Here is a 20,984-nt window from a genome sequence, read left to right on the forward strand (position 1 = left end):
GTATTACTGGGATACAACATGCAGGAACAACAAAGGCTGACTTTGCTGTCCTGAATTTGGTTTTCAGGAATGATAGGCATAAACTCCCCTGTTTTTTATAGAGATAGAAGCCAAAGAGGCTAATACAGCTCTGTATTCAAGGATATGCGTTTGTAATGCAGTGTTAAGGTAGATGTAAATTTAATAAATTCATTAAATCTTACACAGTTGCTGTTATTTGCCAGCTACCTGCTCTTCACTTAGAAAACATCTTTACCAAAGGGGTACTTGGAAGTGAAATTCTTTAAGACAGCTTGGCAGCTGAAGAAAGAAGCATTAGGACTTCTTTCACGTCTTTTATAACTTACTGGTTTGAAAGGTGAGGGTTTTCTGAGGGCTTGGTTTTGGTTTATTTTGCTTTGCTTGAGAGATGGTATTGTGATACTCTTACATGTTGATAAATACAATTAACGTTGCATACTGCAGTACAGGATCCCATGTAGTTAATCTATGCTAAACATTACATTAAGATTCCTTTGGTGTGCTGGCATTGTCCTGTTTCTTGAAACGTATCTTTATTTTCTCAATCTTTTGAAGAGATTGAAAAAAGGAGCAGAATTTCACCCATGTGCAGAATTATCCATGTCTGGGAAAAAGATTACTTTCAGAATGCTTTCCAGGAAAAGAAAAACAGATGAGGAATAGTACTTTATTTATTTATTTACTTTTAGAATGTTCTTGAAGGGCAGATTTAGAAAGCTCCATGTTAATGTCAGCTGTCAGAGATTGGGGAATGAATTTGCATACTCAGGTTTCATTCCTATGACTAGTAAATCTGATTTGATGTAGCCTTTCCTTCTGTAGAGATTATTTATACCCTGATTCTTTTAGCAGTAATATTTGTTTATACATGAATATGCATATATGTGTGTGTATATATATGTATACATATATGTACTATTTATATATAGACTAAAAAGAATAAACTCAAAATGTTTATACTATATACACAAAAAAAGCATGTTAAGAATGATTAAATAGCAAATAAAAAAAACCAGAATTTTTCTTCCACGTTTTTTATAGCATGTTAGGGAAAAAATTTCGACCATTGTTTGTATCTTTATACTGAAGGATAACATTTGTTGAGAGGGTTGAAATCCTAGAAGATTCAATCCTAGAATTATTTCAAAGATCCTTTCAAGTCCAAAAAACTTCCAACAGACATATTTTGAACATAATAAATTGAAAATGCAGGATTTCTGGTGATATTTTTGGAACAAAATCCAATGTTTGCAGCTTCATTTGTAACAGGATTTAAAATTGAAGTTTACCACTCCCATTTCCAGACAGGGTAGCAAGCTTGAGCAATAGTAAAAATCCATTTGTGTCTAAAGTAAAAGCATTTGCTATGAAAGATTATTTCTCTATTGTAGAAAAAACCTTTTCTGTTTTAGAGAGCCACTGTGCATCCATTTTGGTTCTGAATTTGGCTAAAGCAGTATCTTTTTTTTATAAGATTGCTAGTCTTTAAACAACAAATATACATAATGTTTAATTTAGCTGACTCTTAGGAGGGCTTTCAGGTGTTTAAAGGGGGACATGCTTCAGTCCAAGAGGGCTAGAAGTGGTGAAATATTGGCTAACAGAGGAGAATGCAGATAGCAGGAAGAGGACAGACCCGGTTGGGGAAAAATATTGGTGAAACATCTCAAGTACTGATACTGCAATGAGACTTAGTTCATGTTTATGTGGTTCAGCTTGCCAGAATTTGGAAGCATATGCACCTGGAGACACAGAGATTGGAGTCACTGGTAATGATCCTGAATTCTGAAGTGAGAAAAATGTGTGAGATAGGGTAGTAAAAAATACAGGATTATGCCCCTCAGGACAAGAAAGTAGAACTTTAATAGTGTAAAGGTTTTAGGTAAAGGTAATAAGAGTGTGTTAGAGGATTGCTGTAAATCAGCAATAAAATGTGGCTGTAGAAAATCTGATACTAGAATGTATCAGGAGAGAGATTTCTGTTACAGAAATTGGGGAATATTTTTATGTACTCTCTGAGATCTTGTCTGAAATGCAATGATCCAGGTTCAAGAAAGATGAATTCCAGATAGATAGCAGAGATGAAGAGGAAGGTTAGGGGGATGATCAGGAAAATAAAATAACCTTCTTATGATGATAAAAAGGCTCAAATCTGTCATTGTATTGTGGTTTCATTTGCAGGAGTCAGCCTGTACATTTTGCAGCCAATACATTTTGCTTATCACTATTGTGAACTGGTGACATTGTTCTTTCTTTCAGCTATGATATATTGGCTAAAGAATAGCAATTTCCAATTCAAGGTTTTTAAACAGCTTTGATAGTTTACATGAGGTAATCTGACTGCACTCTAAAATACTTAAAAACAAAAATTGTTTTTGCCAAGGTGGAATTGTCAGTCTGTGCTCAGCATCTTGTAGCTTAAATGTTATTTGATGATTTGGTATTATTTAGATGTTACACTCTGGTGTTTCAATCATTTGAGTTTGTTTTGTGCAAGATGTAGAGGTTTCTTTCTCCTAGCCCCTTAATAAATGGAAGCTGTCTTTACATGAGAATTTTGTCAGTTTTCTCACATTTGCTTTTTTGAGGAAATGAAATGAAGGAAATGTTTCATTCTGAAAAAATTATTTGAAATGCCCATTTAAAATTTTCTTTTGTTTGCTCAGCTGAACTTCTGTTTCAAACTTTCAATTATGGGAAACTTTTCACAGGCTACCTGAGTAGGAGTACACTGCACTTTCCAGGGACATTGATGAGATTTTTTTACATATTCTTTACAATAATACTTACAGAGGTTCTTCTGGAGGATATCTGCTCTGTAGATGCTGCACATCATATTGCAGGTTGCCTTCCAACCAACTATTATACATTATAATAGCAGTTCCTTACTGTTTATCAGAAATCTTGAAAATACTTCACAAGTTTCAGTGGGACAACTATAATAATGGGATTAAGGATATTTCCTTGGCAGTTTCTGCAAGAGATCTTGCTCCTAAAGGTCTTTCCAGAAATTGCTCCTGCTGTGATTCTACACTTCATTAAACTGTTTTTTGTGCCTTTGAGGCATGGTGCTCCTCTGACTTCTCGTGTAAAACACTTCAAATATTTTAACATTTTAACAAATGTTTTCTTGTAGCTAAATAGTTCCCTCACTTCCCCACTGTTTGTTTCTTCATTATGATATATACTAATAGTTTTATTTCTCCAGCCTATTTTTCCTTTTAGCAGATAGTATACTGACTCAAGTGTATAAAAAAAGCCTCTGCAGGACTTAGAGGGTCTTGGAAATAAATTAAGAGATCTCTGGGTTCAAGACTGTTGTGAAGAGCCAGAGTTGGCCTGAGTTCAGCTCAGCTGAGGACACTCTATTCATTAGTCCCCATGTCTTGGCTGCTGCTGTTGGTTCATGGCTCTTTCTCTGAAAGCAGTTTTTGAGTTCTTTCACTGCTGATTTTTTTTCCTGAAAGCATCCTGTACATATTTGACAGTGTAAGACCATTTCTCTGATAGGGATTGTTTTCATATCTGACTTCACATGGCTTGTTTAGTGTCAAGACTGTGAGGAAAGCAGCACTTATCAGTTTTGCTTTATCTTGCTCAAGCAGATGCTATTCTGTCCTGAGAAACTTTGTCCCAGATGGAATATAATTGTGGTAAACTACTAAACCTATAGCTTCCAGATGAATAATAAATAAATGCAAGATCAGATCTTGACTTGTCTCTGTCTTGCTGCTAGATGATCTGGCAGGCTGGCTTCAGTAAAAGTATTGGCAAGGTAATCTCTGTTAGAAAGTTACAAACATAAATGTGCTTTTTGAAAATCACACATTCTCAGCTATGTCAACTTTTTTTAGTTACTGAATCCTACTAGTAGAAAAACAGAAAAACAATTCGTGCAAAAATTCAATTTTTACCATATATAAAATTAATTATATTTGCTGATTATTCTTTCATGAATTCTACACTTTTTTCTTCATGAAGCAGTTAAACACATTGGCTTGACTTTAAAAAGAACACTATGACCCTCTAATTAACTTTCTATTAATCTGTTAAAGTACAGTAAAATTTGAATGTTTTTGAAGACAGAAATTATAAAAGTTAAAAGCTTCCAAGATTGATAGTTTTGCAAATCGGTTTTAAGTATTTTGAATTTATAACTATCATTGTGTTGCTAAATAACATTGACTCTGGAATGACTGACTTCCTTTTGCAGTAATTCAAAAGTATTATGATAGCTATAGTTTTATAGTGAGCATAAAAATCAGTGAGGTAAATTCAATGAGGTAAGGTTAGTGTTGGAAGTTTTATTAACAAAACCTATAAGTATTAGCACATGAGTTACAGTTCCCATGTGTTTTCCAAAATTTGCTGGAACTAAACTGAGTATTAAATTCTGAACTTTGGACTAGTTGCTTCAAACCACTTAATTTTAGTGGTAAGAATGGGCAAAGATATAAATGTAAAAAATCAGGTGCAAAATTAAGGTGACTGCAGCTTCAAAATGTTCTGCCTTGAATTTTACAATATGATGAGGAGATAGTTTTCTTTATATTTTCTTATTTTAGAATAGGGTGGTGGTGTTAGTGTTTGTTTATTTTTTTGTTTGTTTGTTTTTGTGGCTCTGGAGAGTGTAGTTGGGATACATAATTTTCTTTCTATACTTGTAATTCAGTTCTCATATTTGCAGAAGGACCCATGTGGGAATATGCTCTTTGTACTAATAATTCAGTACTTCTGTATGGAAAACTGCTCTTTTATTCTTGGTTTAAATTGGTTTTTGTAGTAACAGCTTAGAATTTCCCCACATATATGTGTAAGCATAAACACAGGTACTAAGATCTTTAATAGAAATTTGGGGTTTTTTATTAACTGATGTTTTTCCTTGGAAGATGGCTGCATAATATACTAATAGAGCAGATAATACCCCAGAAAATGTGTAATGATCATGAGGAAGGGAGAATGATGGTGCAGAAGGGGAGGAGCTGGACTCCAGGGCACAGAGTGAATATTGGCTGCAGTGAGTGCTGAACAGGGGTGGCTCAGGAGGGGCATTAACAGGGAGTTACAGTTTTTTCTCATTACCCCAGCTGTGCTACTACAGCACACTTAACACTTCAGTAGGACCTTCAGGTTTAGTTCAGAAAAATACAGTCAAACATTTGCTTTAAATGTATCTATTTATGATGGTAAAGTAAATAATTCTTACCAGGGAAACGCAGTAGTCATCATGCTCCATGTTTTACTTCCCCATGGAGCTCCTTAGCATTAAACCACTTTCATAAATGATATATGTAATGTGGCATCTAAGTTAAACAGTGAGCAGTAAGGAACTTCAAGGAATAGACATCACTACTGAAGCTGATCATGAGTGGAGGGTGATGACATGAAGATTAATGAAGTTTGACTTTGAATTTGGCAATTTTTGCCACTTACGTGAACTCTTTTTTTCCAAAAGTATAACCCAATTCTGAAGCTTTTATGGTGTGTTCTGTATTTGCAGAGCAAGTGATGGAGTTTATTGTATTAAATAGTAGAAATAAGTAGCTGCTGAGGAAAAAGAAGTTAGACAAAATTAAAAAGCAATTTACTTGGAGAGAGGTCTTTGAAATACTTTATGTGTTAGCTATCAGATCTGGGTTTGCTTTATTTTTTTTGAAAATTATGGTATTCTTCAGACTACCAAGTTTTACTAGTAAATATACTGCCAGAGCTTGGGAGAAATAAGTGAAGGACTCTTAAAATTAGATAGTGTTGAGTGAAAATCCTAAGGGGGGGGTTTGTGTACAAGAAATCCTTATCCTACCAAATATATATGTCACACGTGCACACACACACACACACATATATATATATATCTGTTGCTGTAAAATGTCCAGAATTTAATTTCCTTTCAAGTAATTTTTAAAATGCCTGAGATGGAAAAGTAGTAGTAACAAAATGGCAGACATTGCTCATAGTGTGCTGGCATGCTCCATGTAGAATACTTCATTGTTGTGTTATTTTGGGAGATGTGATTTCACAGTACCTTTTTCAGGGACGAGGCAATTTCTTATATTGGCAAATTCACCCTGGCCAAAAATGAAGTAGTATATTTTGCTTCTGGTCATCCAGAAGATGGGGAGCTGATTTTACAGCACTTTGCTTTTCTACCATCTGGAGGTTCTTATTTGCCTTATGAAATGATGTCATACACAGTGCTGAACAGATAGTGAAAGGTTGCCTGCAGTTCAGGCTGAGATAATTTTGTTTCCTATTATGAGAAATGTAAAAGTCTTGGTTAATGATTACTAGAAGCAGAAAGATGACCTCAGGGAAGGAGAAAATGACTGACATAACTGATGTTCTCCTAAACCTCCACACTGCATTCCTGTGAGTAGCAAATCCAGCTGCACACCCAGGACCACACACAGCATGAGCTGTCTGTTCCCTCTTCCAGGCTGGCACTGGCTCAGAGTTCTGCCTCCACTTTCAGAATGGCTCCTTGCTGTGAATGTTAGTTTGGGGATGATCTACTTATTCCATTGAAATACTTCTTTTTGTAGGTGGATTTTTGAATTAAAATGCTCTGCTGTATCAGTCTCAAGACAAGGAGATATAGAAGCTAGATGTGTATTTGGCAGATTCTTTTCTGCCACCTAAGGCTGTGGTGGACATGCTGTGCTCTTTCCTTCCCAGCTCTTGCACTGTCCTTGTGTGAATTGGGGTTGATGGGATTGAGATTCTTTGGCTGTTTCTCAGTGCAGTTGAAGCTGCACTTTGGTCATGCTTTATAAAGACTTTATTTGAAGCTAAAGCAGGATTTGAGTCTGAGAAACTGGCGTGGACAGGAGCTCTGCTCCTGTTTCCCATGCAGTTTGGCACTCTGGGAATTCAGAGCCACTTGCTCACCCTCTCCACCCTCCTTGTGCTCCCAGGTTTTATTGCCTAAATTTTTCCCCGTTCCTGAGTTGAATCTAGAGAGCCATGCTGACAGGGTGTGGGAAGAAATTTGTGAAGAAGAGTGAGAATTGTCTGCTGAGCCCTTGGGGCAGGTACTGGATGGGTAGAGAAGAAAACATTACTGACTGTCAGCCAAGCAGGACAGAACTGCACCAGACCTGTGGAAGCTGCTGTGCTATCCCAGCCACGGGGGAATGGGGTCAGTGCTTTATTATCTGGGGATTAATCACCTCCAGCTCCCTTCTGCACCTGGCAGTGCCTGATGGGGAGAGCCCTTGTGGAGAGCCTGCTCCAAGTCCTGAGAGCTCCTCAGCTGCAGCTGAAAGGCCCAACAGAGATTTCTATGATTTGACATCAAGGGTTGCTTTCAGACATGAAATAAATAAGTTATTAAGTATAAAGAAGATGTGGTAATGAGGTTCAGATGAGGTATTTTTATTAAAAGAGGTCTGAAAGCTTACTGCTACTATTATTTCTTGTTTTCTAATTGAAAAAAGTAATCTTTGAATCCTTACTGCATACTGCTTACAAACTGAGAGATCCTATTAGTGTAATATTGTAAAAAGTGTCTTATAAAATAAATCCAATGGAATATAAATCTTTTTTCCAGTGTATAGAAAGGCAATGAGCCATTTTAAAAGCAGGAAGAACATGCATTTTGAGGTCCAATAGATCATCTAAATTGGTCCCAAACCAAGTTTTAGAGTGGTATTGAAAATACCTTTTCTTGGAATAAATTTAGTGTTACAAAACTCAGAATATGCATAAATATAGATTTGCTGATTGTTTTGCACTTTGATAATATTCTGATTAATTAGGGAACAAATTGGTTAATAGAGAAGACCCTTTCTGATATTCCATCTGCAGAAAACTTAAAAATGCTAAGCCTCCATTTATGCACTTTCAGTTTTTTCCATCTAGCATTTTATTATGAATTAACCTTCTGCATTTCTAGGAAAAATAAACTTTAAACTCTTGGTCTTTATTTTCTAAAATTTGTATATTTGAAATTTGGATTAGTTCTCCTGTAGATGGAGAATTATTCTAAATTGCCACCTCATACATTTTCAATGCAAACCTTGAGTTCTCAGTGTTGAACCTTGCAGCCAAAGAAAGTCTGTGAGTCCAGTTAATGTGAACACCTCCTTGTTCAGAGGTGCAGGAAAAACCTCTCTTCAAGGAAAACTGTCTCTGTAACAATAAATGGTTGCACTCCCTTTATCTTAGTTCTCTACTTTCCATGATGTTTATTAGCACTCACCAAATTTCATGGATATATGTTTTTCTTGTATTATTTTATTTACAAATAAGCTTTCAATAATATGAAGCTTACAGTGAAAAGAAAAAAAAAAAGTCTTGGTTTTCAAAAACTTAATATATGATGAAATATGTTCTTTACTCTCAAATATTCCCCACCTCCAGTATTAGATGTTGGGAGCTGCTCAGCAATTCATTTGTAGCTGCTTTTCTGAACCAGAATATGTAAAGAGTGGGACTGTTCCTGAGAGCACCAATACATGTCAGTATGTATCAGACCTTTGTAGTAATGATGGTTATAAAGCCAAACATATTATCTTTTTTTAATGAATTGAGATCTCTGCTATTTTATTACTGTTTTAATTGCATTAAGAGAATAACAATTTTTCATGCTTGAATTTTTACAGAGCAAGAAATGAGAAAATCATCATATGTCAAAATCATATGTCCTTACATATTCTGGTCTGTTGAAATTATTTTGAGTTTTTTTATTTTCTTCTTTTTAGTATAAAAAAACCCCCAAAATCCCCGCCAGTTATATGTGCAGAGCATTTTGCTTAGGGCAATCCTTGAATAGCCCTTATTTTGTTTGATGGGGATTTGTGCTTACTCCAGAGAAGTAGTCAGACCCATTTGGTAAGAGACTTGTGAAATAAAAACTGGAGAAAAGTGTAACAACTAAAACAATGCCTTAGAGTTCAGTTTGGAAAATTACATAGAAGACAAATAAAACATTTCTTAAGTGTCAATAAAAGAGTATTAGAAAAAAATATGCCAATGATCTATACTGAACCCTAAAAATGTTTGATTTGCTTCCTGTAGGTTGATGCCTTGCGGTTACGATTGGAAGAAAAAGAAACCTTTCTGAATAAAAAAACAAAACAACTTCAAGACCTCACAGAAGAGAAAGGAACCCTTGCTGGAGAAATTCGAGATATGAAAGACATGTTGGAAGTAAAAGAAAGAAAAATTAATGTCCTTCAGAAAAAGGTAAGATCACTGATGGAAGGATTTGTTGTACAACTTTTGAGGCACATTCAGAGGAAATACTTCTTTTTCTTAAAGTGTATTACTTTTAATATATTAAAAAAGATGCAGAGTCTGTAATAGTAAAATTCTCTAATATAAAATATCTTACTGTTGTCAGTGTGTACTGTATTTTTTATAGTATTATATAATGTATAATATATCAGAAAAATATTAGATGCTGCAGTTGGCACAAAATTATTGGAGTTAAAGGAAAGTACTGAAAATCATGATAAAACTTCTTATCCTTCAACATAAGGGATTCCAGTATCCTTATGAACACTGGTTACTCCTCTTCCCAAATAATGTAAAGAAAATGTGTGGGCCTGCTAAAGGGTTGGGATACTGTGCTTTTAGCCTGAAGGACTTTCTTTTCTGGGGGGAGAGGAGAGAATGAAGGAGCTGAAATTAAGTCAGTTATCTGCTTTCCCTGCGGTTTGAAGGCATTAAGAAGGGAAACTCCCTCCAAACAGCCAAATAATCTTATTTCTAATTTTCCACAAATTTAACTAACTGCATTTACTCTCTTTGGAAAAAGAATTCCATCATTACAGTTTCCACCTGGGGGAGTGGGGAGGGAATTTCCTACAGAGGCAGCTCTGCAAGGGTTCTGCATACAGTAGCAGAGTGTTCATTTCCACATTGTTATTCTCATACTCACAAAAATATTTATGCTGCCAGATGTGTACTGTTTGTGTCCTGGGTGTCACTCTTTAGCATGTAGAGATGCACTTGTGAGCATACAGAGAAACGGAGGAAAAGTTCCTGGCATCACCTATATTTTGCTCTTCCCCCTCTTTTTACATCCACTCGAAGAATGCCTACTCCTCCTTACTCCATGTAGTTCATGTTACTGTGGTTTTCCTCCAGGATTCATACAGGGTTCACATGGTCTAGTTGTGCTTCTGTCTGCAGTTGCTTAAGCACCAAATTTAAAAAGCCAAGTTCTTATTTTCCAGGAACTGAGAGGGCTGCTTTTTCAGGCCTGGGAAATAAGGCTTATCAAAGCTGGAATATAAGTAATCCACTTTAATCCTATTTCTGAATATTTGCCTTGATCTTGTAAAAGCAAACTTCAAGGATTTTATCCTAAATGCTAACTACTTTTGGACATTTCTTGAGCATTCTGAAGAATAGAATGCATTTTTTTTATTGTTTGCATTCTGAAAAAAAAACCCCAGATACCCAAACAAACCAACAATTTCAATTTTTCTTGTTCTTAGATCTTGAGGGTCAGTAAGAGGAATGTGCATTCAGTGGTGAAAAGTTTGTGACGAGTAACAATCACAGAGCTATCAGCACTATCTGTCATGGCTCTGTCCTCAGAAATATGCAGCATTAACACTTTTCCTGTTTTTAATAAATCACGGCCGTTTTATTGGGTGTGCAGATGGTCTTGCCTCTTTTGCACTTGTTTCTTAATAGACAATCATTCTCAAACTGCACTCTCTTCACTAGATCATGAAGTAAAATATGTCATAGCCTCATGAGCTCTAGTCTACAAAGAGAGAAATTGTGCTAACAGCTGGTGGAAAATTGGAGCTAGTACTGACCTGATTTTTTCAAAACTGGAAGTAGCGCTTCCAGTAGCATTTTCTATTTTGGAGGTTTTTATTTCCTTTCATTAGGGAATTTGTGAAGTTCAGTTTTTCTGTTATGGGCTAAATACTGGGTTTACTTAGAGAAGAATAAATTTTGATAATTACTTTAAAAGAGGGGAAAAAAATTAAATTTGCAGCACCTAAGTCATGTGTAGATTTGCTTCTCTGAAGCGTGGAACAATGACTGGGGCTCACAGAGGTTTACCCTGTGTTTACATACCCTCCCTCATCCAAGGTTGCTCTGCTCTGCTTGCTCTCCTGAAATACCTTCTGAAAATGAAGGGAGTCCTAGTTCTTCTTTGCAGATTCTATCTGGACATCAGGTTCTTCTGACTCTGTTATAATGCTTGCCTACCTTTTCTTCTTTCTACTCAGGACCAAATTTTATACCCTTGTATTTTTGGTTACTTTTGATATGAGACTTGTGAATAACCAGTTGTGTTTCTGCCTTCAGTTGTTGATGCAAGATAAATGGCTACATCTCTCTCCACTCAGCCTGAAGTACCTCACTCAGCCTAAAATAACATTTGTTTTAATGGTTGTATTCAAGTACCTGAAGAAGGAAGAATTTGTGTATAGTGCCTAAAAATATTTCTGTCAGTAATAACCTGAAAGTGAGTAGGAAGGAATATGTAACTTGGAAATATACAATTTCTAATCTGTATTCCTTTTCTTATATCCACTATCTGCTGTATGGGAAAAAAAATACAGAGGAGACAAAACCAAAGCCTGAAAAACTTCCCTTGGAAACTGGAGTAGTTCCTTCTCTTTTCTGGATAGCTGTCACACTGGGAGGGCAGGACAGGTTCTGTTGAGCAATTCCTACCAGAGGTGTGGAACAATCAAACCCAAAACAGCTGTGGTGAGGCCCATGGGTGCCATAGGAATGGACACAGGGCAACAAGATGCAGAAAAATTTATGGGCCAGATAAGGATCTGGTGGTGCATTCTCCTTCCATGCAGAGGGTTGGGTGTAATTTTTGACCAGATTGAAAAACTGCTGCACTATTCAGTCTAATTTGCAGGCTTAAGGGAGGCCCAGCACTGGAGCAGCATGTGTTTAGAGGATTTGGATCAAGGTAGATTGGCATGGAGTAATAATAAACTTATGTCAATGTCAGAGGTGCAATATTACTTAATATTTCTTTCTTTTAGAACCTTTGGCACCACTGTTCCATTTTAGTGCCAGTAAAGTTGGGTATGCTGTTTTAATAGCCTTGTTTAACCTGGCAAAGCTAGTCTTACACCTCATATCTGTCAGTTCAGCATGCAGAGGGGCAGACCTCAGAAATCTTTATGTATTTCTTACCAGAACGTTCCAGTTCTATGAATGTGGCCGAGTTTAGGCTGGAGGGCAAAAGTGCTGAGCTGGATGACGTCCCCTTGTTGCTCCCAGTTGTCACCTCTTGTACAGGAGGTAGAAGTGGAGTATTTTGTCCTCTAGGAATCTATAGATAGCTAAAAACTCCAGTTACATGCTCTGAGGTAGGAGTCTCAGTGATGAAAACAGTAGCTGTTGAGACAAGAACAGAGCACAGGATGTAGACCTGGATCATATTAGGACAACAGCGTGTGGAAATTCTTTTGTGGGCACTGTCATAAAAGTACACCGGCTAAAGGGGGCTAATATAATATTGTACCTTGACTTGCTACATAACTTTTAATGTAAAATGTTACAGTTTCCATCTTTAATAGTTTAAGCTTTGTGATTGATGAAGTGCTACATGACTAAGGGCCTTAACCTACCAGCTAATTAGAGTTTGTAGGAAATGTCATAAAGTCTTAGTTCTCATGTAATAATTGGAATCTGTACCAGGAGTGGCTGGACTATGCACTTTAGGTGATATTGTCCAGTTTGTGTTAAGTTGTGGTGCACAATTAGTGGGATGTATTGCTGTTGGCTGTCCTCTGAAAAAGAGGAAATGTGCATGCAGGCAGGTTAGGAGTGATGGAAATGAAGGAGTCCTGCTCTTGGGCTGAGAAATTTGCAGCAATATTATTGCTTGATGCAGGGTACAAGTAGAATGTGTAAGCATGTTGCTGATAGAAGATGACTTTGGATTTTTTTTCTTCCATTATTTAATCAGCTGAGAGCATGTTTTCATATTCCCAGGAAGGGATCAGGGCATGACAAAGGACATTTTTTATTAACTGTGTCAAATTCTGTCAGAACACTGTAAATAGGCTGTTATGTGAGCTGGCATTTTGCAATCACAAATCACAGATCTATTGTATTTCTGGAATCAGATGACAAATTCTGGATGAATTTTTCTGCAAAACAGGTCAATATTCTGACTGCGTGTTTAAACAAAATTAAAATTAGAAAGTCTTTCTGGTGTAGCATGAAAATTTTGATGTTACTAAGCTGCTATGGTGGCTATAAAGTTTTGTTTATTTAAGAATTGAATCTTTAATAGTAAATGTCCATTTTAAGAGTACAGTATTCAGTGTACTGTGAATTAGAAAACTGTACTTTGTTGGCTGCTTAGACTTGCAGCTTTGCCAAATCATGGTATGTTTTTCAGAACACTCTGAAAGTGAATTTGAACTAAATATAGTAAATTGTTCATCCAGGGTGGTGGTGTTACTGATCCCAATAAATTTTCAGAAAAATGTGTCCTTAAGGATTCTGCACAATGAAATACAGTTTTGGAACTGTTTGGTAAACATAAATTCCCCTTAAGCCTAACCAGAGCAGGTGTTGGGATGCTCTCAACCCTTACACAGAAAAACTGAGAACAATGCCATTCATATCAGAGGCAGGGATCATTTTCATTTTTCATTAGGTTGATTGCCCATTCTTTTGTAACACAATATGCTACTAAGTTTTTATAGTTTATGAAAGATCTCTAGAAATATGTGGCCTAATACACATTCACTTAGTGAAGCCAACCTGAATGTTCATCCAATCTACAACCATAGTTATGAGTCTAGGTAAATCCTTGCACATAGAAATTCAGGATCATTATAAACTTTTCCAACCTTTGCTTGAATGCATTGTCCTTTCCAATGAATTTGGGACCCACTAAGGCTAGAAGTTCAGAATTTTGTTGCTCTCCCCTCCTCTATTCTCCATGACCTGCTTGCTACTGCTGTTCTTTTCCAAGCCTACCTTTCCAAAGGAGTACAGATGAATTGCTTACTGGCCTATTAGAAAATAAGCATTTACCTTTGTAGGAGAAAATCATCAAACTCCTCAAATAGAGTTTCATGAGATTACAAAATTTAAAAACTTTTTTGTGATGCCAGTCCTGTAAACATGGTAATTTTTCAATATCAGGTGTACTGGAAATCATGGACTCTCAAGTAAGAAGAAATATTGACTGCACTTGTCTAAACTACAATAATAAGTTATTTTAGATCAAGTTATGCTGGGTGGTTTTGAGAGGATTCCACACACGATGAAGAGAATGGGATTACTGAACTCTCAGGTTGTTCACAGCATACACAAGTGCTCCTAGACAAAGTCTGCAGAGTGGGACTGAGCCTAATGAGGCACTTACATAAGGGTTTCACACTGCTGGTGTGACAACACTGCTGCTGGGGTGGAAGGGAACTGCCCTTCAGCTCTGAAATGTCAATACTAATTAACAAAGTTATCTTTAAATAAGATATTAAATTTTATTCATGCTGAGAAAACAGCCAACTCGCATGCTGGGAATTTTAAGCTGTGTGAAGAGTAATATTTTCTTTTTAATAGAGTTAGGGGAAATTTCTTTTGAAGTGTGAAGGAGCTCGGGTATGTGTAGTGTGGCTGGGCAAAAGGGACATAGAAGTTGTCTTATTTTGGAGGCTCAGTAAACCATAAAAGAATTATTTAGGGAAATTGATGACTATCTATATATCTGAAAAAGAATCAGGAAAAACCAGAGTTGTTTAGGAGAAAAATATTTTTCTTGGAAGAAATGAAATTTCTTTCCAGAAATTGTAATAGAAGTCTACTGGTTGGAATTAAAAATTATAAGGGAGAGTTTTAGAAGTGTAATTGAATAATTTTGCATAGAGAGGTATCCTGCTGTCATGACTCACTCAGAATTTTTAACTGCTTGCTGAGGGTGTATTCATGTGATTCCCTGCTCTTGGAACTGCAGCTTTGAGTGGCAGCCTGGCTATTTTCCTAGTATCTCAACATGACAGATTCAACTGTTTCTGTACCTGCCAGCAGTTTAGCACTGAATCCTTGACAACTCATTGAAATGACACAAAATCAGATCCCCCAAGAAGCAGTGCATGGAACAAAGTATTGCACAAGCCCAAAAGGCTTGTATGACTTACTACATGCTGTTTTCCTTGGAAACTCTTCCAGGGTCCATGCTCCATGTGAGTGATTTATGGCAGGGAGGAAGGAGGTTGGTGGCTTCTCACCTTCAGTGACTGACACAGACATTGATGAGGGGGATTCACAGGGATAGGAAGATCTCAAATCATAATTTTATGAAATGTTCTTTAGGAAAATAAATGAATCAGCTTGTTAATTATATGCAGTAACCCCCAGGAAAATACACTTTTAAATCTTAAGTGATTCAGAAATTATACACTTTATGTATGATTTCATCTGAGAGATTAATGTTTTATAGTCTGATGTGTGAAATATTTGGCAGTATAGTGACTGAATAACTTATAAATCAGGGTAAACCATCCTTGCCTAATCCTGAAATAAATAGATCCCACTGCCCTTGTTTGCCTACTTGCTAGGATAGGTACTTACACTTGATCTGCAGCTTTACCTAATGTATATCCAAGTTTGTTACATCTGGAAATGAAAAAGAAACATTTCCTACTGAATATAAAAAGTAAGCTTATGCATTATAAGCTGGGTTTTAGCAGTTTTGTAGTATATTAAACTCTACTCTTCTGTTGGCATCAAATCAACCCTAGTTTAGACACTGCTAGAACTCCTTGGTGTTGGCAGGGGTGCTTTCCTGGTGGTGTTCCATTGCTGTCCCTCTGACTGAGCACTGCGACTAGACACTCTAATACCTCAGTAAATTGGGTATTTAATCACATTTGGGAAAGCATCACCCTTCACCTTTGAGTGGAGCTGTTACTGGCTTTATGAAATCATGAAGTTCAAAGACTCAGGAGTATGCATGCAGATAAATTTAATGGTAACAATAAATGAGAATTGTTATCTTCATACTTCTCCCTTCCTATTATTGTTACCAGATGTGGCCGGAGCTAGTGGTGCCAATTTGGTCAGATTGCTTTGATAATTTTCTTGTTGCCAAGTAGTATGTATTTCTTGGTGGGAGAATCAGCAGTGGTATGTTTGAATATGAGTAGAATAAGTCCAACTTTAGAATGGAATCTGAATCTAATTCGCTTCCTTCTAACACACCTGACTTTAATTTTTAACGCCCAGCCAAGCACAGTGCTAAAGATCAAAGTGAAACAAAGAGAAGGGAGTAAAGCAATTCTTGGAAAGTAAAAAAGAAAAATGGCATAACATTGTGTAATCTTTCATATATGAAAGAAATATTTGGCTTATTTACCATTCACTTAAGACTAAATCTGCAGTAAATTTGCTAAAGGTAATTATGCCAGCAACCCCCCTCACTTATCAGGGAGAAAAATCTGGCCCACTATATTTATTGCCTAAGAGATGCCTTAATTTGACAGCAGAAATCTGCATTAATGTCCCCAGAAAGGCACAGAGTCCTCTATTGGTCTGTGCTTAACCCCATGCCAAAGTGACTGTACACCATGGGAACCTCTGCTCACTGCTCTCTGTGCAGCCTTCTGCTGATCTTGAGGGAGAAACTGCTAAAAGTCCACAGGAACCTGTCAAGTCTTCATCTTAAATCTTGTTGACAGACAGGATTGGGAAGATGTTAAAGCAAAATTTAAATTTTAGTGAAGTACCTGCTGTGTCCTAGCCCAAAATCATCATTCATTGTTGAGCCTGAGATTTTGTTGTGGCTGTCATGGGAACCAGAAATAGTTTGGTTTGAATGTTTATTTAATAAAAATCAAATCCATGACTTTTGAGATTGTTTGAATGTTGGGAGGATAGTAAACAGCCAATCAAATGGGAAGAAGTTCAAAGTATAGAATTAGAATATAGTAATAGAAAACAGGAGTTTACTAATATAGTTACAAAAGAGGTCACCCCTGTAAAATGTTCTTGAGAGCTTGTCTTGTGTTGAAATTACAATAATTAGAGTTACAATAATTTCATGTTTGACATTTTGTGTTCATCAGCTCTCACTGCCCACTTTAACTTTTACTGATTTCTATATACTGTCAATTTATGAAATGTAATATAATTTATCCTCTCTTGAAAGTTTTGGACTGCAACACCTTCTGTGAGTCCTTATAGGTCCTCTCCTGTGGAGAGGGGGAAGAAGATTCATCGTGGACAGGTAGCTCTGTTCTACCTCTGACTGTTGTGTAGCATTGAACTTATTATTCAATCCAAACTGTCAGTAGTATCTGCCATCTGAATGGGAGACACTGAAAATGGAGTTGTTGTCAGACTAATGTTGCTTCATGTGTTAAGTGATAATCAAGTTTTTTTGAAGAATTTTACAGTTAAAATTGAGTGCATGTTCTTGAAGAGAAAACCTGACAAAAATTAATTGGTAATAATTCTAATGTTTGCAGAAGTGCAGAGACTCTCATTGATATCTATCTATTGATACATTACACTCATCTCTGTAATGTATGGATACAGCCTGGAATACATTGATATAAACAGATCTCTAAAGGACTTCCAAGTGTTCCCAACGTCAAGCTCCTAACTCACCACTCCTGTGAGGGTTTTATCCAGTGTCTGTCAAACCCCACCATGCAGAGGGGCACACAGTTCAGGGAGGGAACATGAGGCTCAGTGGGAGAGAACTGCATCTGACAGTTGCTGAAACTTCTCATTGTCCAGCAAAGAAACATAAATCAGAGAGAAAAAAAAATTGACATATTTTGGTATAGTACGTCAGTGGCACTGACATTGCAGCAGCAGGTTATCTTCAAATGCATTTTCAGGACTTTCCTGTAATTGCCAAAGGGATAATGAGTGTTCTTCATAGATCCTTTCATCAAAGCTTTTACAATAAATTGAAGAAGCTGAAGGAAGCCAAATGGATAAGGATTTCTAAACGGATTAACAAATTGTAGGCATCAAAGTCCTAATGAAAAACTGATTCAGAGAGAAAAGTATTTCTGTCATAGGTGTACTTTATAAAAATGTTCCTTTATTTTTGTCTATTGATATTGTGTGATGGTATTAGAGTGAGGCTGAGTTTCACATACCAACCTGCTGGTTTTGAGGAGATACAAGATAAAGGAAATTCAGTCTTTTTTTATAAAGGACATTTTTCTTACCAAAAGCAAACTATGTTAAACACAAAACCATATCAGATTACAGATTACTTCCTATTCAGACATTTCCATAAGAGCATTGCTGTCTTACCTTTGCTGCTATAGAGAAACTAAACTGTTCAGCAGATGTTGATTAAAGACATCCAAGTTGCTGCGTTTAACATTTCAGTTGAAGTTTAGTGGTGCTTTGATAGTTTATATGTAGAAAGGCTGTGTCTGGCCTGCAGTAACTAATGGTGAAACTCAATATGTGCATTGTCTTTGGTGCAGCTAGAGTGAAAATATTAAATTACATCTCATAGTAACAAGAATCTGAGTTCTCTGATGAACATTTTGAACACTTCAACTCTTAGTGGGTCTAAACCTATGTACATTGACCATATGTTAATTTAGAATGATTTAGAAAAGGCATCTCTAAACAAGGGGGCAGGGATCTGTTATCCTTCTGCAAAAGCTTTTCTTTCATGTAAATGTATTCCACTGTCCCTCATATATGAATATAAATGGTTTCTGTAACCAAGGAGCTGAAAGGAAACTTTCCAGTAGGAAGAATATTGTTATTTCTGATTAATTACTGCCTAACCATTTCAGCTTTGCTGCTCTGGGGTTTTTTCCTACTTTTACCACTGGTACTTCAGGAAACTCATATAAAATGATACCATGTGAAACTGGATTCTCCATTACAATGTTTTAAATGTGATTTCTAAGACCAGAGTGTTCTTATAGTAGAAATCAACATAGCTGTATTAAATTCCCATATCCATTATTTTTAGTAGTGAGGGGACAGGGCTACTATTTTTTATTTTCAATGTAAAATTTTTTTGCTATTATAATTTTTTTTCATTTAAAATTAATTTCAATTTTTAGGGCATCCCTCCTCCCTTTTAAACCTTTCTGCCCCCTCATGCCTTAATTTGAGAATAAAGTAGTGTAAGGTTTAGTATTTTTCCTCTGTTGGTAATGTATTATATTTTTAAGTAGACTATTTTGTAAGAAAACTGAAAAATAAGATAATATGGGAAATCTCAAGAAAATTTGTGAGAGTGTGGAAAGAGATATGCAATTAAGGACTAAATAGGATTGAGCAGTTTTAAAGCACCATTCTTGCAATAATTTTCCTTTCAACTGTGAAATCTCTGATTTACAAGTTCTGTGCAATTAATTTATTGTTTCAAATTAGTAGCAGTACATTAATCAAAAGTTTCTCAGTTAATGAAAATATACTGGGACTTCTCTGTGTTCTGAAACAATCAAATTAAACTAACATTATCTGTTGAGTGAATTCCCTGTCTGTACTTTTGAAGACTTTGTACCAAATGTGTTTAATATTGTCACACAGTTCTGTGTTACAGGGGTGTTGTGAAACTGTTCATAAAAGGAGATATAAAATTATGACTATAATGTAATTTATGGCCAGGGCTTCTGACAAAAGTAGTTGTAGCATGCTGCAATTAGGCATTTGCTGCTTTTGGAATTGTGTGTGATCTGAGTTACACTGTCCTTTGGAACTGTGTGATGATGTTTGAATGTGCATTTATTTTGCTTTTGTCTAGACTCTTGTATCTTTTATAGCTTTGCATTGGAATCAAAACTAGAGGAGTTGTTTAAATGGGAAATGTCTTGAGTTTCAGATTCAAACCTTACAAAGCATGTTAAATATCTCTTTAAACTTTCCAGGAAAGGAAATAAAGGTATTTTTTTCTTTCACTCAGGCTGGTGATTTAAAGAGTAACCTTAAGCCATCAATAGAAATATACAGTGGTGTTAGTAAAAATAAAACAGATATTTTCAAAGTATTACAGTGCACATGTGCATAAACTAAAATATGAAAAATGGGCAAGAAAAACTGGGATACTGCAAATTTAGATAGAATTTAAATTTGGCGTCAATTCCTTAACTGGATTGCCTGCATTAAGTATATGGTATTTCAGTGGACCAGTGACTTTCTAGATTTGAAATATTTTATTATAAATCATAATTCTGGATTGAATGTGAAAAAATTAATCCAAGAGAGTAAGAATACAAGGGAAAAAATACTTTAGGAAATAATTTTTTTTTAAAAGTTGATAGAAGAGTTATCAAAAAGAATAAAAACAACTGCACTTAAGATAAGAGGGACTTACTTGGAGTGAGAAGGCAGACTTTTGTCTCAGATATAACTTTATTCACCATTTTAATTTAGAAAATATTCTTCAGTGTTTCAATTGGCGGAAAAAAGCCCCAACCACCTTTGAATGCAGATGAAGAAAAGAAGACGATGACCAGCCCCAAAAGAAATTTGGAATGTTAATGCCAGGAGGCTGAAGGCAATTATTAACACAGTTTTGAGAAGTATTTCAAATGGGATATGGTAGTGAAAATTGCCAATATTTTGTCTGCAGAAATAATGGGTAGTGGAGCAAAAGATGATAACTGCTCTCTAAATTACTTGTGTCATCCCACCTGAAAAACCATGTGTGATTTCAGACATCTCGTGGTCAGAAGAAAGATGGAAATGTGAAAGTGTCAGACAAAAAGAATGGTTAGAAACCTGTCAGGTTTGGGTATCTGTCTAAAGTCAGTAGAGCATAGTTTTTTATTTTAACATTCTGAAGGTATAAATATCACAAATGAGGATAAATTATTTTGGACAGTGTAAATCTTAGAAAATGAGTAGCATGAAATCAGATTGACAAGGTCATCTATTAAGTGATTGGATAGCCTTCAAATGGGAAAGGAAATTCAATTATCATAGGTTTTTCATTGCTGGGTAACATAGGCAGTCCTGGAAAGGATCTTAGGGTATTATACTATGTTCCACTGCCCACAAGCAGGATTTGAAGG

The 20,984-nt window shown here is 36.1% G+C and overlaps 1 protein-coding gene across 11 annotated transcripts in view; it reads left to right on the top strand.

Moving 5' to 3' along the window:
- The window catches only part of ERC2 (ELKS/RAB6-interacting/CAST family member 2), a 413,636-nt gene that overhangs the window by 109,385 nt on the left and 283,267 nt on the right, over positions 1-20,984 (top strand). For all 11 annotated transcript variants that reach the window (XR_004419294.2, XR_004419295.2, XR_004419300.2 and 8 more), the window contains one exon: positions 9,040-9,207. Coding sequence is in view for 1 of the 11 variants with exons in the window: in XM_033071602.2 (XP_032927493.1) it covers positions 9,040-9,207 (168 nt within the window). In the remaining 10 variants the exon portion in view is untranslated. The remainder of the gene's footprint in view (positions 1-9,039; positions 9,208-20,984) is intronic.

The sequence above is a fragment of the Catharus ustulatus genome, chromosome 13, assembly GCF_009819885.2.
Source record: "Catharus ustulatus isolate bCatUst1 chromosome 13, bCatUst1.pri.v2, whole genome shotgun sequence".
Taxonomy (NCBI): Eukaryota; Metazoa; Chordata; class Aves; order Passeriformes; family Turdidae; genus Catharus; species Catharus ustulatus.